The 18,854-nt window shown below is 42.2% G+C and overlaps 1 protein-coding gene across 1 annotated transcript in view; it reads right to left on the reverse strand.

The window, feature by feature from the left end:
• Positions 1-18,854, reverse strand: part of DNAH14 (dynein axonemal heavy chain 14) — a 476,940-nt gene that overhangs the window by 166,542 nt on the left and 291,544 nt on the right. Inside the window, exons 54-56 of the mRNA XM_084624945.1 lie at positions 14,299-14,492; positions 10,690-10,818; positions 7,542-7,682 (exon numbers count right to left, since the gene is read on the reverse strand). Of these exons, the coding sequence (XP_084481071.1) occupies positions 7,542-7,682; positions 10,690-10,818; positions 14,299-14,492 (464 nt within the window). The remainder of the gene's footprint in view (positions 1-7,541; positions 7,683-10,689; positions 10,819-14,298; positions 14,493-18,854) is intronic.

Genomic DNA, 18,854 nt, shown 5'->3' on the forward strand with positions numbered 1-18,854 from the left:
CACTAGTCTGAGGTAATGCTTGACCAAACTTCTCAAAAACAAAAATGGTTGTTGCCAAGGGATGGTGTGAGGGTAGAACAGAAAAGATCCTTAGGTGGTTCTATCAGGATCTCAATGCTGGAGTCAACCCTGGGGCAGCAAAGGAGGTAGAGGGTCATTTACACTGGAATCTCTGTCTCTTCCTCAGTGGCTCTTAGGTCCTCTGTGGCTGACTGTAATATTTGACAGAGGAGTGCTGTCAAAAGTATGTTGGCATGGCTGCTTCCTCTTTAGATTTGGGATGTAGAGTCTCAAAGAATACAGAACTGCCCTTGAATCCTTTAGACTCTAAAGTTTAGAGGGTGCTTCCTCTGTCCTGTTGTTGAAAAGTTCATTATTCTAAAATGTGAGGACCTTGATTGTTGCCTGGGGATCCCTGAGGACTGAAGCTATGACAATAGAGAAGTATAGAAAGTCAGATGTCCTTCTGCCATTCTATATTTCATCTCCGCTTGCTACTCTTTGGATAGTTTTCTATAAATCGAGACATTGTCTCAATTTAAAAAAAATCTTATTTTGAGAGGAGGGCCTAACAGTTAGCCATACCTCTGGATCACAGTTGATGAATAAAGCTTAAGGCTAAAGAGTTCCAATTTCTTTGGGTCCTTTTTGCTCAGTGTGGACTTAGGAGGGCCCAATGTTTTGATCTCTCTCGTACTGCTACCACTATGAGAGAACTTGCTCTTGAATGTCTAGAAATACTTAGATCATTTAGCAGGGACTCAGTACCTCCTGTCTGCTCTTTCTGACATGATAGGGATGTATGGCTAGGATTTCTACTATGTGTCTCATTAGGTTCTGGAATTCCTTAAACTCACCAGCTGAGGGAGGTGGATTCACTGCCTTGTCAGGGGACAGTGAGGAAATCATAGCAGAGATAGGATGCTTTTCCCCTGGTAGCTGATGTTCTTCTTCACTCTTCTCCTGCCTTTCAAGTATCTGTGGCTGTAATGAGTTACCTGATTTGTCTCTTTGGGGAGGATGATTTAGCCATAGAGAGAGTGGATGAAGCAGGCTTCTTGAAGTCTGGCTGTACGCCTGAAGGTGCCAAATAAAGCCATGACTGGAATGGGCAGAAGTATTGAGTTGGAGGGCACATGGGAGGTACCAGATAGGGTGACACCCCCATGAAGCCCAGACCTCTTTTTACTACACCTAGTCCAATGTCCCCACTGGAGTACTAAGGTCTGGTGCTAAGGCAACAATTTTTCTGCTGCAGCTGTGGTGATAGTAAAAAGTTCTCCCTCTTGTTCCCCAAGTCACTTTTAAAGGGCCCCAAAAAAGGCGATGAGTGGAATAATCTATCCTCTCATTATTTTGTCCATCAATTAGGCCTAATTTTGATACACCAATATTGACTTATTGATTTTTTACTTCTCTTATTTACCAGTCATAATTTTAACACAGTCCTTGAGTGGTAACAGTCGACCCTTTTTGTTTAAATTAAATTTAGGGTTTTTGTATTCTTTTTAACAAGGTTGTTAAAAATAGTTTTATATAACAAATTACTGTAACAATTTTTGACTCTTAACCCACTTTTTATCAGTTAGGCTAACAATTAAAGTAGGCCTGCTAGGAACCAATTATTACACCACCTCCTCTAAGAGAGGGACAGGTCTCTCATGTGTACTGTATAGGAAAGGTCGGTACCAGGGATATCTCTCTAACCTGCAGTACCAGTGGCTACAAAGTTGGTGGGTTAGCTATCACTCCTCTTTATTTTTTTGAAGAGAGAGGACTCCAGTACAGAGTCCACCAATAAGTTACTCAGCACTGGAATAGTGGGTACCATGGATGTAGTTGGTACTGAGGTGGAAGATACTGGGGCTACAATCACAGAGGCACTTGTAATGAGAATCTGAGTACCAATGCAGTTAGCACCATGGTCTGTACCAAAGGGTTGGTACTGAGGGCAGCAGTTTGCTGATTTAGAGAGTACCACATGTGCTGTCTTGGAAGTCGGTACTGAGTCACTGGCATGGGTCTTGTCAAGCTTATGGCTGTTGGATAAATGAGCCCAAGAGAAGTCATGCAGCTGATGACTCTTCTGTTTCTTGCCAGGTATTGGGAACGGCAACCTGTGCCTGAGGTTCATCTTTGGATTGGTGCTTCTTTCTGCCCATCAGACACTGATGCCAGTGAAGTGTGACTGAATGGTTCTTGTGAGTGGGTGTAGTTCAAGAGCTCAAAATGGAATCACAGCTCACCACCCCACTGTCTGAAGCCTGGCTGTAGCTCTTCTCCCAAAGTCTGAGAAGGCTTGGATCAATTCTCTAGGAGGAAAAATTTCATTTGCGCCTCCATCTTTCTCTGAGTATACTTGGTGAAAGAGCAACAGACAAAACACCTCTCGTGGATGTATACTTCAAGAAAAAGAAGGTACTGGAAGGGTCCACACTTAATGGGCATCCAAGCATCATAGGGGTGACATTAAACCCTGGTGACTTACCTTCTGCCATAATGTTAGTACCCCTGTATGGCTGGGCGTGGTAGAGGTGGTGGGGACGAAGAAAGATGTCTAGGCTAATTAAAATGTATCTAATTTCCCGCCCCTGGAAACATGAAAAAGAGAAACTACACAAATTACACTATACTACTGCATACAAGGCTAAGTAAATTGCACAGTGTGCAGAATATGTGAAGACTGAAGGGCTTCCACGTCACTGCCATGAGTGGTAAGAAGGAACTGAGAGAAATTAGGACCAGCTTTGCCCTTTATTCCCCAGGTGTGGGAGGGAAGGGATGTGATGGCACCTAAGCTGGAGGAGCAGCCCCAAAGAGCAGCTGGCTAAAAGAATCCCATCTTGCATACATAGGGTACATGTGCTCCAAGAGGGAAATCTGTGTAGACAATCATTTTAAGAAGAAACTTAGTGACTTCAGCACTTTAGTGGGGATGTGAACAAATCCTTGGACTCCTTCCAAGATGCTATCCTTGATAAATCAATATTCCAGACAAAGGGAACAGTATGTATTCCCAATCTGGAGATGGACATTTATTACTGTTAAATTCTTGGCAAATTTATGGTGCGCCTATGTCAGCTCAAAAGACAACACTTTGAATTGAAAATGGTGGTCCTGTTAAAATCTGATACCTTTTAACACTTGGATATGCCTCTATGAGCAAATAAATGGCCATCAAGCCCAGAGCACATAACTAGTTTTGCTATTTGCAGGTGGATTCAAGCCACAAGCTGTACCAGCATCCTTTTGAAAAAGTAGTGTAAGATGGGCCTGATATCAGAGCTTGCAATTCTCCTATCCTAAGTGCAGAGGTGATTGCCCCTAAGAAAGCTGTTTTCATGAAAAGGTGATGTAAGGAACACGATGCTATTGAGCTGAATGGGAGTCCAATCAACCCAACCAACACTACACTGAGATCCTATCAGGGTGGGGGCTCCCTGACTGGAGGGCATATGTATATCAACACTTTGAGGAATCTAGACACTGTAGGGTATAATAATACAGTGTGGTTATGTATTGGAGGATGATAAGCTGATATAGCCACTACATGTACTCTTGTAGAGCTAACCGAAAGTCCAAAGCACTGTAAGAGATAAAGTAATCCAAAATAAAGGGAATGTCAGCTTAAAATGGAGAGAAATGCTATTCCACCTAAACAGTGAAATGCTTCCATTTGGAATTGCAAGTGAGTCTTCTGGAATCATTCCTGCTATGGACCACGATGTTTTGGACGTCTTTGGAACATGACTTCTCAATATCAGTTAGCCTGCTGGCATCCAGGCTGTATGGTGCAGAGACTCTGGAACTGGATGACTTCCTCATTGTTTAGGGAGATTATGTCCGATCCAGAGGCCACGTTTTTGGGGGCTGCACCAAGAGTCTTTGAATCAAAACTGCCTGGTACTCACTGTGCTATCAATAGCAACTTTGCTGCATCCTGTCTGAACTTTCTCAATGTTCTCAGAATTAAAGGAACTGGTCATAGGTATACATCTGAACCTGGGAATATGAGATAAGGAAAACATCAGATAGGAATCCTGGGCTCAGACTCCCTCTAAAGCAAAAGATGCAGCATTTTCTGTTTGATTTTGTGGCAAACAAGTCTATAATTGAGTCCTTTATAGACCATTTATGGTCAAAAGAAAAGTGTCTGCTCAAATGATCCTCTAAGATGTTCACTGATCCTGGTAGATGAATGGCTGTCAAGGTAATCTGAAACCTGATGCACCAGCTCCGTAGGTGAACAGGTTCTTGGTACAGTTGAGAAGATCTAGCTCCTCCTCAGGAGTTAATGTAGAACATCACTATAGTGTCATCTATCATCACTTGTATTGTTTTGCCTCGAATTAAAGGTGGGAACATCACACATTCTATACAGATTGCTCTCAGTTCTAAGGCATTTATGAAGCTGAGATCTGTTTCTTGACCATAGGTCCTGGGTCTAAGGGTGATTCTAGTATGCTCCCTATGAGAGGTTGGAAGCATCCATTACTAACATGACTGTGGGCAGAGGGGGAGAAAATGGAACACCTCTGCATACTTGGACTGGTTACTTCCAGTGGTTTAGTGATGATAGGACCTGCTGTGGAATCTGCACTGCCATATCTATATGGTGTTTGCTTGGTAGGTAGATGACTTCAACCAGCCTTGCACAAAACAAAGGTGATGTATAGCATGAGAAGTGATGAATGTGCATGAAGTGACCTAGTATTTTTAGACACATTCTTACTGTTGTCTGAGAATTATTAGTAAATTATTTATAAGCTCTTCCATGACTTTGAACCTACTACCTAAGCTGTTGTGGAGTCCAGAAGTGTTCCTATAAATTCTATCATCTGGGATGGTACTAAGGATGAATTCTCTTTGTTTACCTGGAGACCCAACTTAGTAAAGATTTGAAGGATGTACTATATATTATCTGTGAATTTGTGAGAGGATCCTCAAATGAGCCAGCCACTGAGGTAAGGGTAAAGGATAATTCTTTGTCTTCTTAAGCCTGGTCTACACCACGCAGTTAGGTTGACATAATGTGCCTTACGTGACCTAATTATGTCAGTGTACACACTACAGCCTTGTCCCACTGATGTAAGGCCTGGTCTACACTGGGGGAGGGGGCGTACTAAGTTGGTCTAAGTTATGCAACTTCAGCTACGAAAATAGCATAGCTGAAGTCAACGTACTTAGAGCTACTTACCGGATGTCTTCACTGTGGTAGGTTGACTGCTGCTGCTCCCACTTCAACTCCACCTACGCTTCTCGCTCCGGTGGTGGAGTACCGGAGTCGATGGGAGAGTGCTCGGCGATCAATTTATCGCGTCTTCACTAGGCAGTTGATTTATTGCGTCTTCACTAGATGCGATAAATCAACCCGCGCTTGATTGGTTGCTCTGGAGGTAAGTGTAGACATGCCCTAAGTCCCCTACTAGATCAGCATAACAACTCTACCCCATGAGAGGCAAAGGGCTTATGTTGATGTAGTTAGGGAGACACAGTATCTGTACAGACACTGAGTTACTTGCATTGACTGTTAGCTGTCTTGTCAATTTCAGGGCTCCTTGCTGGAGCTCTCCAGTCCCTGATCAGGGAGCCAAGCAGCCCAGGTAGCTGCCCCCACTCCCAATGGGGAGGCGAGAAGCCCAGGCAGCTGCTCCCTGCGGGAAATGGGGAGGCGAGAGACTTGGGCGGCTGCTAGGCCCCCAGTGAGGAGCTTCACAGGGCTAAGAGTTCTGGCTCTGAGCCCTCCACACTGCCCCTCTTCAGCTGGTGGAAGCACTCCTGGTGAGGACACACACCACTGACAGAAGGAGGATAGCGTGGACATCAGTCACTGCAATGTGCCAAGTATCTACTTTTTCCCCAGGGATGAATTCCCATTTCTGGCATAGCTGCTTCCCTTGTCCCTGGAGAGATGTGTAAATGGCAATCCCTGAAAACACTAGGATGAATTATAACCAATATCTACAGTTTGTAGTTAGAATAGACTCACAAATGAGTCTTTTGATAATGCATCTTGATTTGTCTCTTTTACTTTTCCCTTAGTAAACTGTGAGTGAATTCAGTGTTCCTGAAAAGTAGGTATTAATGCACAGTATCTTGAGCCAGGCATAATCTAGGAAAGTAAAATGCTATGCAAGCTTCCCAACACATCTCTTCCATTGTACTTCACTCTTGAACAGAGAATGCCAATCATGTTACACAGAGAATGGTTTCATAATGTTTACAAATGGGTGCATCCATCTGTTTTTGCAGTAACAGGATGAGATCCTAATATAGTATAACCCTATGAGAGAAAACAATTCCATCCAAGTTTCCTACAGTTAGATTAGGATACAATAGAATTTACATAATGGATTTGTTATGCACAGCGATAGATAACATTTCTGGTACACATGTATCATTGCGTATTTTGTCAGAGACGTTGGCAGGATCACACTCGCATGTAAGTCAGTGGGAACAATTAGGGAAGATGAATAACACTCACGAGCAGTAGTTTCAATCCCCTTCCTCAAGGCTTTCTTTTGTTGATTTATAAACAAAGGATTCCAAATAAAATAAAAATAATCCATTCAGAACAACGAATCTCAATGCTTGTCAGAGATGTTTGCAGCTTCTTTCACACCCTTCTCTTAGGTAGCCACCACCACAGTCACTTCCTCGTTAACTTAATATACCCCACCTTTGATTACCCATGTTACAGGGAGGAGTCTGCATTAACACTTCATACACTGGGACTTATAGAGTGCCTTTCTACCTTATCACAGGTGTTTCCAATCCAGAAATATACAGTATGTGCATCTTAATCCTTAGACAACTACTGGGGACTGGTAGGCAAAGGGCACTATTTGAAGGAGGGTTGCTAGCAGATGGGCAGAAAGGGTAATCCTGTATTCCAAGGATCAGAAAAGGTATCCAAGCAGCTGAGAAATGGAACAGGTTGGATGAAGATTCCTGCTCGAATGATAGGAAACCCTCCTCAATCCTTGGTTTATTTTCTTCAAGTGACACACACCTTACTGCTTCAATTTCCCAGTCCCAACAACAGCTGGCAGCAAGATGCTTTTTTTATCAGGAGAAAGAAGGGTACAGCAATTGATGGGAGACTTTGGTGCAGCTGTTTGGCAGGAGAAGTGGGAGAAGGAACGATGAAAAACTGAGGATGAGCTCAATCTCTTATTGTTCCTCCAATGCAATTTATTCATATAAACTAAAAATCTTCCTCAGTGCTTTAAGGGTTATTTTAATAAAAATCTCATAACAGTGAATTCTCATAAGAACCAGGAATTCTTTATTAAACATTGTTTCAATGAACTCAAGATCATAAAACTTTAAGTGTTTCTGAAGTAGAGAACTAAAATCTATGTTTAGGACATACCTGGTTTGAAATCCCACACAAATGAGGGTTTCTTAGATGCCTAAAGCCACCTCTTTCCTTAAACAATACTACATAAAATTTTGTGATTAATATGAAAAAATTGTTTGAGGTATTTTAAGAACTTCCATTTGCTGATATAATTTTCCCCAACTATCTGACCTATTACCTGAAAAATACGTTGTAAGGATTGTAAGGAAGGTTGAGGCAGAACCAACAGGCAAAAATGTGTGAGAAGACGTGGGCTAATCTCATTTCTTCCACCACTTGGAGGGGCACAGTCTGCAACCAGTGAGACATCCTGGATATTCTGTGAGAAACAGAATGGGAGAAATTTGAAAGGCAGGAACTGAATTAGCATTTCAAAACAAAATAAAATTTTAGAGCTCCAATGCTATTGCAAGGATTTCCACTTCAAAGTCTCCATCTTGCTCCAAATGTAAATGTAGTTAGAAAATGGGCCAAATTAATCCCTAATATAAATATACAAATCCAGTGTCTAGAACAATGATAGCAGGCAGAGCTACAATTTATATATACTAGGGCTGTTGATTAATCACAGTTAACTCATGCAATTAACTAAAAAAATTAATAGTGATTAAAAAAATTAATCACACTGTTAAATAATAGAAAATCAACTGAAATGTATTCAATATTTGGATGTTTTTCTACATTTTCAAATATATTAATTTAAATTACAACACAGAATACAAAGTGTACAGTGCTCACTTTATATTTATTTTATTACAAGTGTTTGCACTGTAAAAATGATAAAAGAAATAATATTTTTCAATTCACCTCACATAAGTCGATTAATGCAATCTCTTTATCGTGAAAGTGCAACTTAGAAATGTAGATTTTTTTTGTTACATAACTGCACTCAAAAACAAAACAATGTAAAACGTTAGTGTCTACAAGACCACTCAGTTCTACTTCTTGTGCAGCCAATCACGAAGAGAAACAAGTTCATTTACATTTACGGGCGATAATGCTGCCCACTTCTTATTTATGTCACCTGAAAGAGAGAACAGTCGTTCGCATGGAACTTTTGTAGCCGGCATTGCAAGGTATTTTCATGCCACATATGCTAAACATTTGTATGTCCCTTCATGGCTTGGCCATCATTCCAGAGGACATGCTTACATACTGATAACGTGCGTTAAAAAAATAATGCGTTAATTAAATTTGTGATTGAACTCTTTGGGGGAGAATTGTATGTCTCTTGCTCTGTGTTTTACCCATATTCTTCCATATATTTCATGTTACAGCAGTCTCAGATGATGACCCAGCATGTTCTTCATTTTAAGAACACTTTCACTGCAGATTTGACAAAACGCAAAGAAGGTATCAATGTGAGATTTCTAAAGATAGCTACAGCACTCGACCAATGATTTAAGAATCTGAAGTGCCTTCCAAAATCTGAGAGGGATGGGATGTGGAGCATGCTTTCAGAAGTCTTAAAAGAGCAACACTCGGATGTGGAAGCTACAGAACCTGATCAAAAAAGAAAATGAACCTTCTGCTGGTGACATCTGACTCAGATGATGAAAATGAACATGCACTGGTCTGCACTGCTTTGGATTGTTATCGAGCAGAACCTGCCATCAGCATGGATGTATGTCCTCTGGAATGGTGGCTGAAGCATGAAGGGACATATGAATCTTTAGCACAAAGAATAGTTATCAATGGTTAGTTGTCAAACTGGGAGGGCAATTCTAGTGGGGTCCAACAGAGGTCAGTCCTTGGTCTGGTACTATGGAGAATATGCTTGTAAAATTTGCAGACAACACCAAACTGGGCGAGGTTGCCAGCACTTTGGATTAGATTAGAATTAGATTAGAATTCAAAATGACCTTGACAATTTGGAAAATTGGTCTGAAATCAACAAGATGAAATTCAATAAAGACAAGTGCAAAGTACTTCACTTTGGAAGGAAAAATGCACAACTACAAAATGCAGAGAACAGACTAGGTGGTAGTTTTGTTCTGGAAAAGCCTTCCTAGGGAAATTGTGGAGTCTGTATCATTGGAGGTTTTAAAGAACACCTTGGACAAACACCTGTCAGAGATAGTTTTGGTTTACTTGGTCCTGCCTTAGTGGAGGGGGCTGGACTCGATGATTTCTTGAAGTCTTTTACAGCCCTACATTTCTATGATTGTTTGAAGGAATTTTGAAAATGGGATGATGAAATAAAAATCTGGCAGTAACTAAACTTCAAGGTTCAGCACTGAACAAAAGCACTACCTGAACTAAGCCAGGGAACAAAAGCTCCCAGACATTTGGAACTGTTCAAATTGTAGCAGAAACACTCAGATCCTAACTAGTGGAGACTCCAAAAGGACTTACCTGGGGGACTTGAATTCATCTTCAATACTTCCCAGGACAACAGGGAATCTGGGACCTGAGCCCACACCTTCACAGAGAAGTTCACACACATGGGCTGGAAGACTGATCAGGCCCCCTAGAAGACTTGACCTTTAGAATATTGCTCAGGACTATTTAAACTGAATTGATAAGGGACATATTAGTGCAAATAATTTTAAGGAATTCAATGTTTATTTTGAATTCTTAGATAGATAGACAGACAGAGACTGACAGGTTGGTTTATAATTTAAGTTTCAATCTTTTATTATAAAGGAAAATGTTGAGTGGTTATGGAGTTCCTGGTCCTCCACAGTTCCAGAGTAGACCATGATGAGTTGCACCGGGAGCTTAATAAAGAGAAGGACTTCTTGGGTCAGGGAGTTCTCTAGTTACTGCTTAATGCATGGCACCCTAACTGTATGTCCTGACGCTACAGAAAGAAGAGACCATAAGACCTGAAAGCAGTGGTGATGAAACAAGGTTCTGAAAAGAGAAAAAGATCCTCAGGAGCAAGGGCAAGGCTAAAAGGCATTCTGTAAGGATCCTGGGAGAGGAGTTCTATCCAGCTGAAGCAAGGTATGAGATGAATATGAGATTTTAAAAAATTGTATATGTATTTTTAATTTCATAAAATGTAATGTGATCTACTTAACTAGAATACAATAAAACCGTATTTTCTAAATAAATTCTAGTTAAAATATTCTTCTTTTAAAAATTTTCTTGCTTCTCAAATCAGAATTTAAAAAAAATTCTAGTCTTTTAGATCAGTAAGACACATTTAAGGCTCTCCCCATCCCTCCTGGAAAATTCACTTAAAATATACTCCATTGTTACCAGTAATTTTTTAAATATGATCCTAATATTAATATGAAATGGTTAGTAGCCCTTAGATTTAATCTTCTGCAAAGAGCAAGTTATTAGAACTGATAAAAAATCAGAAAACCATACTGTACCTTCCATGCAAGTTGCTTAGTGTCATAAAAACCTCCTAAATCTAAAAACTGTCTGATTGATTCAAGTGGTGGCTGGGCACCATACTCCTCTGGTAATGGCATATTCAGATCATCAATAAACACTATCACCTGTGAATAAATATAACCACATTAGAAATCATATCAGTTATGTTAAGCTTAGCTTTACTTATTATTACAGAGTATTAACATGAAGTGACTATTTTACACACATAATTATGAACCAGCTATATTGTTCTTTATCTAAAACACACATTAATTAGTGTACTTGCACAAATGACCTAGTATATGTCATTATATGAGTAGCTCAGATGTAAACTGCAAGGTACAGGAAGCTGTTATATCTCATCCAAATGGAAACGACAACGCTTTAATATTAAGAAACATAAAAAACATAAGAATGATCATACTGCATCAGATCAGTAGTCCATCTAGCGCAGTATCCTGTCTTTTGACAGTGCCAGATGTTTCAGAAGGAATGAACAGAAAAGGGCAATTTATCAAGTGATCTGTCCCCTGTTGTCCAGTCCCAGCTTCTGACTGTCAGAGGTTTAGGGCCACCCAAAGGACAGGATTTCATCCCAGACCATCTTCCTAATAGCCATTGATGGACCTGTCACCCATGAATTTATCTCATTCATAGAATCATAGAATATCAGGGTTGGAAGGGACCTCAGGAGGTCATCTAGTCCAACCCCCTGCTCAAAGCAGGACCAATCCCCAATTAAATCATCATTCTTTTAACCCAGTTATACTTTTGACCTTCACAACATCCCCTGGCAACGAGTTTCACAGGTTGACTGTGCGTTGTATGAAGTATTTCCCCTCAGACAGAGACGAACACCTACAAGATCTCTATCAATCATTCTTACAACTACAATACCCACCTGCTGAAGTGAAGAAACATATTGACAGAGCCAGAAGAGTACCCAGAAGTTACCGACTACAGGACAGACCCAACAAAGAAAACAACAGAACACCACTAGCCATCACCTTCAGCCCCCAACTAAAACCTCTCCAATGCATCGTCAAGGATCTACAACCTATCCTGAAGGACGACCCATCACTCTCACAGATCTTGGGAGACAGGCCAGTCCTTGTTTACAGACAGACCCTCAGCCTGAAGCAAATACTCACCAGCCACCACACAACAGAACCACTAACCCAGGAACCTATCCTTGCAACAAAGCCCATTGCCAACTGTGTCCACAGATCTATTCAGGGGACATCATCACAGGGCCTAATCACATCAGCCACACTATCAGAGGCTCGTTCACCTGCACATCTACCAATGTGATATATGCCATCATGTGCTAGCAATGCCCCTTTGCCATATACATGGCCAAACTGGACAGTCTCTACGTAAAAGAATAAATGGACACAAATCAGACATCAAGAATTATAACATTCAAAAACCATTCAGAGAACACTTCATCTCTTTGGTCACTTGATTACAGACCTAAAAGTTGCAATTCTTCAACAAAAAAACTGGAAAAACAGACTCCAACGAGAGACTGCTGAATTGGAATTAATTTGCGAACTGGATACAATTAACTTAGGCTTGAATAAAGACTGGGAGTGGATGGGTCATTACACAAAGTAAAACTATTTCCCCACGTTTATTCCCTCTCCTCCCCGCTGTTCCTCAGACGTTCTTGTCAACTGCTGGAAATGGCCCACCTTGATTATCACTACAAAAGGCTCCCCCCCATCCCCTCTCCTGCTGGTAATAGCTCACCTTACCTGATCACTCTCATTACAGTGTGTATGGTAACACCCATTGTTTCATGTTCTCTGTGTATATAAATCTCCCCACTGTATTTTCCACTGAATGCATCCGATGAAGTGAGCTGTAGCTCACGAAAGCTTATGCTCAAATAAATTTGTTAGTCTCTAAGGTGCCACAAGTCCTCCTTTTCTTTATACCACAGTTAGTTGTTCTGCAATTTCATAAGTGAGTTCATTCAGAACTCTTGGGTGAATACCATGTGGTCTTGGTGACTTATTACGGTTTGATTTATTAATTTGTTTCAAAACTTCCTCTACTGACACCTCAATCTGAGACAGTTCCTCAGATTTGTCATCTAAAAAGAATGGCTTGGGTATGGGAATCTCCTCATATTCTTTGCAGTGAAAACCAATGCAAAGAATTAATTTAGATTCCCTGCAACAGCCTTGCCTTCTTTGAGTGCTTCTTTAGCCCCTCAATTGTCCAGTAGCCCCACTGACAGGCTTTGGCAGGCTTCCTGCTTCTGACGCATTTAAATAAAATTGCTGTTATTTTTTGTGTCTTTTGCTGGTTGTTCTTCAAATTCTTTTTTGGCCTAACAATACTTTTATACTTCCTAGAGTTTCTGCTCCTTTCTATTTTCCTCAGTAAGATTTAGCTTCCAATTTTCAAAAGGTATCTTTTTGTCTCTAACCGCCTCTTTTACTCTGTTTAGCCCTGGTGGCATTTTTTGGTCTTCTGTTTTTTGTTTTGTTTTTTAAATCCGGGGTACACATATAGTTTGAGCCTCTATTATGTTTTTTTTAAATTTCCATGAAGCTTGCAGGCATTTCACTCTTGTAACTTTCCTTTCAATTTCAATTTAACTAGCCTCCTGTGGAGTTCTTTTTTTTAAAAAAGTTAAATGCTATTGTGCTGGTTTCTTTGATATCCCGCCCAAGGATGTTAAATTTAATTACATTATGGTTGCTATTACCTAGTGGTTTAGCTATATTCACCTTTAGGACCAAATCCTGTGCTCCACTTAGGACTAAGTCAAGAACTGCCTTTTCCCTTTTGAGTTCCAGGACTGGCTGCTTCAATCAATAGTCTTACTGAGTGAGATCATTCCCTCCCACAATAAAACCTGCAGGAAGCAGTTTTGGGAAAGGAAGTCACTCTTCCTTGCACAACTGCACAGGGCCAGGCAAACTACATTTGACTTTACAAACAACGAGAGGTTTCACAGCTATGGAAGAACATGCAAGGAGATTAATACTATGTATTTTCTTAGTTCTTATTTGGATTTTTAAAACAGTTATTGTAATGTATTAGATTTGTGAATGGTGTCCAGAGTGGAGGCCAGGGTGGTAGCCAGCAATGGAAACAGCAACAGCTCATTGTCAGAGATTCATTGACTTAGTCAGCTAATTTAGTAGGCTGGCTAGCTGGCTGAAATATCTAGGAAGCTTTGTATTTATTTTTGTAGCGACTATAAGGTTCATAAATGAATGGGACTGAATAAATAAGGTTAACAATACATTACTTATTAAGAACATCTTATCCCCGAAATCCTGCCATTACTTATGAAATATTACATTACTAATTGAAAAGAAGCACAACAGTAACAGATACAAACAATAATCCAAACAGCCTAATACACACAACAGTAGTTAGAGAGACAAGGGGGATGAGGTAATATCTTTTATTGGACCAACTTCTGTTGTTGAGAGAGACCAACAAGGCTACAACAACACTGTATTTAATAGTAGTTAAACAGACACACTTTTGAAATAAGTCAAATAGTTCTGTCAATCTTTTTAGTGTTTCTTTTAAGCATTGCCAGCATTTTTAAGCATTGGTAGAGTACAGCACAGTTTTACCTGTTTGGATTTTGGTGCACCAAGAGCATCTTTACTTTTTAGTATTAATTTCTGACGAATCCACGCCTGTATTTGGGCAGCACTGGTGTGGACACCACACTGTATTTTGGAAACTATCACACCCTTGATTCTTTCAGATGGAGCAATGTCATCAGTTTCACTTGCAGAATACGACCCCTTTGTTGACTTCAGATCTGTGTCATATACAAAATTAAGGGTCAGAATGATATCTGATCAACAGTGGATCTACTCTCCTCACCATTCTAAGGGCATGTCTACACTACGAAATTAGGTGGATTTTATAGAAGTCAATCTTTAGAAAACAATTTTATATAGTTGATCGTGTATGTCCCCACTAAGCACAGTAGTTCGGCGGAGTGTGCCTTCAATACTGTGGCGAGCATTGACTCACAGAGTGGTGCACTGTGGGTAGCTATCCCACAGTCCCCACTGCCCACTGGAATTATGAGTTAAGCTCCCAATGCCTGATGGGGCAAAAACATTCTCGCGGGTGGTTTTGGGTACATGTTGTCAGTCTCCTCTCCCTCCCTCCTTCCTTCCCTCCTTGAAAGCAACAGCAAACAATCATTTTGCACCTTTTTTCCTGGATTATCCGCGCAGACCACAGCACGGCAAGCATGGAGCCCGCTCAGCTGTGCACTGCTTTTGTGAACATTTTAAACATCTCATGCATTATCCTCCAGTATGTGCAGAGCCTGGCTAGGAGTCACAAGCACAAGGACGATTGTGAGGAGGACATGGACACAGATGTTCCTGAAAGCACAGGATGTGGCAATTGGGACATCATGGCGGCATTGGGGCAGGCTGATACGGTGGAAAGCCAATTCTGGGCCTGGCAAACAAGCACAGACTGGTGGGACCCCATAGCATTGCAGGTATGGGATGATTCCCAGTGGTGAAACTTTCGCATGCGTAAGGCCACTTTCATGAAACTTTGTGAGTTGCTTTCCCCCGCCCTGAAGCACAGGAATACCAAGATGAGACCTGTCCTGACAGGTGAGAAGCGAGTGGTGAGAGCTCTGTGGAAGCTTGCAAGGCCTGACTGCTACCAGTCAGTCAGGAATCAATTTGGAGTGGGCAAATCTAATGTGGGGGCTGCTGTGATCCAAGTACCCAAGGCAATCAATAACCTTCTGCTAACAAGGGTAGTGACTCTGGGAAATGTGCAGGTCATAGTGGATGGCTTTGCTGCAATGGGGTTCCCTAACCGTGGTGGGGCCATAGACAGAATGCATATCCCTATCGTGGCACCGGGCCACCTTGCCAAACAGTACATAAACTGCAGGGGGTACTTCTCAATGGTGTTGCAAGCACTGGTGGATCACAAGGGCCGTTTCACCGACATCAATGTGGGATGGTCGGGAAAGGTGCATGATGCTCACATCTTTCGGAACTTCAGGCTGTTCGAAAAGCTGCAAGAAGGGACTTTCTTTCCAGACCAGAAAATTACGGTTGGGGATGTTGAAATGCCCATAGTTATCCTTGGGGACCCAGCCTACCCCTTGCTCCCATGGCTCATGAAGCCGTACGCAGGCAGCCTGGACAGTAGTAAGGAGCAGTTCAACTATAGGCTGAGCAAGTGCAGAATGGTGGTAGACTGTGCCTTTGGACATTTAAAAGCCCGCTGGCATTGTTTGCTGAGTAGGTTAGACCTCAGCGCAACCAATATTTCCATTGTTATAGCTGCTTGCTGTGTGCTCCATAATATCTGTGAGAGTAAGGGGGAGACGTTTATGGCAGGGTGGGAGGTTGAGGCAAATTGCCTGGCGGCCAATTTTGAACAGCCAGACACCAGCGCAATTAGAAGAGCACAGCTAGGCGCACTGCACATCAGAGAGGCTTTGAAAAACAGTTTCATGACTGGCCAGGCTACGGTGTGACAGTTGTGTGTGTTTGTCCTTGATGCAAAACCACCCCCTTTGTTGAATGTACTTCCCTGCAAGCCAATCCCCCTCCCACCTTTGACCACAGCTGGCAAAGGAAATAAAGTCCCTATTGTTTTGAATCCATTCATTCTTTATTTATTAAAAAAAATTGAGATCACTGACAATGCTGACTGGTAAAAGGTAGCCCGGGTGGGGTGGGGGAGGAGGGAAGCCACATTGCTTATTGTAGCCACATTACAAATCAAAGCTGTTTGAATGACAGCCTTCTGTTGCTTGGGCCATCCTCTGGAGTTGAGTGGCTGGGTGCCTGGAGCCTGCGTTCTTGGGCATCTGGGTGAGGAGGATATGGAACTTGGCGAGGAGGGCAGGTAGTTACACAATGGATGCAGTGAAGGTCTGTACTCTAGCTGCCTTTCCTGCAGCTCCACCAGATGCCTCATCATGTCCGTTTGCTCTCCCATTAGCCTCTGCTTCTCCTCCTGCCTGTTCTGATCACGCTCACTGTATGCTTTCCTGGCCTCTGCCACCGAATACCTCCATGCATTCAGCTGTGCCCGATCAGTGCAGGAGGATTGCATGAGCTCTGAAAACATGTCATCGCGAGTGCGTTTTTTTCACCTTCTAATCTGCGATAACCTCAGGGACAGAGTTGGTAAGGGGAGCATAGAAACATTTGCACCTGCAGGGGGTATAAAAAGGGAGAGCACAATTTAAGAAAATACATTTCTGAGAACAAAAGGGAGACTCTTTCACAGTGAATCAAGCAATTTACAGCAGCCAGCACATGTGTTTTAGGTACAAGGTCTCATTTTGCATTTTATATTGAGCGCCTGCCGGTATGGTGACACATCACACATGGCTGGGCAACAGAATTCAATTTCCAGGCAGCCGTGGTAAATCAAAGGGTACGTGGGGTTGGCTTCTTCCATGTTCATAACATGGGGGAATGGTTTCAAACTACAGCATCCTCCTTTCCCATAGCAAGCAATGCTGGTTGGGTTTGCCATTTAACAGGAGGGGCTGAGGTTTTGTGGTGGATGTGCAGCACACCCTTCCCCCCCCCCCCGTGTGGCTATTCTCTGGGATGATCTCTTTTAGCCAAGCGCAAACAGCTCAGCATGAACTTGGTCCTTTTACTGTTCCCTTACAAAACTTCCCCTATTTCAACCACGAATGACCATGAATGATATCACTCTCCTGAGGCTGACACAGAAAGATAAAGACCGAATGCTGCATGAATGCGACCAAAACCCAGGACCCATTTGCTGCCATGCTTTGTGCTGCAATGATTCCAGACTACTGGCTTGGCGTGGTAAAGCGTCCTACCGTGGAGTACGAAATGAGGCAGCCCTCCCCAGAAACCTTCTGCAAAGGCTTTCAGAGTATCTGCAGGAGAGCTTCATGGAGATGTCCTTGGAGGATTCCCGCTCCATCCCCAGACACATTAACAGACTTTTCCAGTAGCTGTACTGGCCGTAAATCCATTCCAATTCTTCAGGGCAAATCAAACATCAAACACAATTGCTTTTAACCCCTGTAGTGTAGTTACAAATGTGCACTCACCAGAGGTGTCTTCTCCGCCTTCAGGGTCCGGGAACAATATGCCTTGGGAGGGTATTGGCTCCAGGGTGAGGAAAAGGTCCTAGCTGCCGGAGAGAACATATTCTCTGCTTGCCTGCTGCGCGTTCTCCTCCTCTTTCTCATCTACAAAATCCTCCTCCATGTTGCGTGAGACTCCAACCTTGTAGGTGTCCACGGACAGTGGTGGGTTAGTGGTAGGGTTCCCCCCTAGAATGGCATGCAGCTGATCATAGAAGCAGCATGTATGGGGCTCTGACCGAGAGTGACTGTTTGCCTCCTTTGTCTTTTGGTAGGCTTGCCTGAGCTCCTTATCTTTCACGTGGCACTGCTGTATCCCCCGGTGAAGCCTCTGTCCACCATGCCCTGTACGATTTTGATATATATATATATATATATATATATATATATATATATATATATATATATATATCAGCATGTTGTCTGCTGATTCAGAGTTCTGCCTGCACGGATTCTTCTCCCCATTCAGCAATCAGATCCAGAGTCCCCCATTTGCTCCATGTTGGAGCTCATTTGTGATTCTGGGACTGCATGGTCACCTGTTCTGCTGAGCTCATCATGCTGACCAAACAGGAAATGAAATTCAAAAGTTCCTAGGGCTTTTCCTGTGTACCTGGCTAGGGCATCGGAGTTGAAAGTGCTGTCCAGAGCGGTCACGTTGGAACGCTCTGGGATAGTTCCCGGAGACCAATAACATCAAATTGCACAATGCTGCATCTGCACTACCCCAAATTCAACCCAGGAAGGTCGATTTTAGCACTACTCCCCTCGTCGGGGAGGAGTACAGCAGTCAATTTTAAGAGCCCTTTAGGTCAGCGAAATGGGGTTGGTTATACAGCTGCATTGCTTATAAAATCAACCTAACATGGCTAAATTAGACCTAATCTCGTGGTGTAGACCAGACCTAAGATGCTATTAATATTGCATACTGTTATTACAGCTAATATTTTCTTTTAATATCACTACCAAAAATGTAATTCAAATCAAAGTGCGTACTGTCTTCATATTAGTGTGGTATTTTAAGCATTGCCAATGTTTTTAAGCATAGTA

The sequence above is a fragment of the Lepidochelys olivacea genome (assembly GCF_965140295.1).
Source record: "Lepidochelys olivacea isolate rLepOli2 genome assembly, chromosome: 3".
Taxonomy (NCBI): Eukaryota; Metazoa; Chordata; order Testudines; family Cheloniidae; genus Lepidochelys; species Lepidochelys olivacea.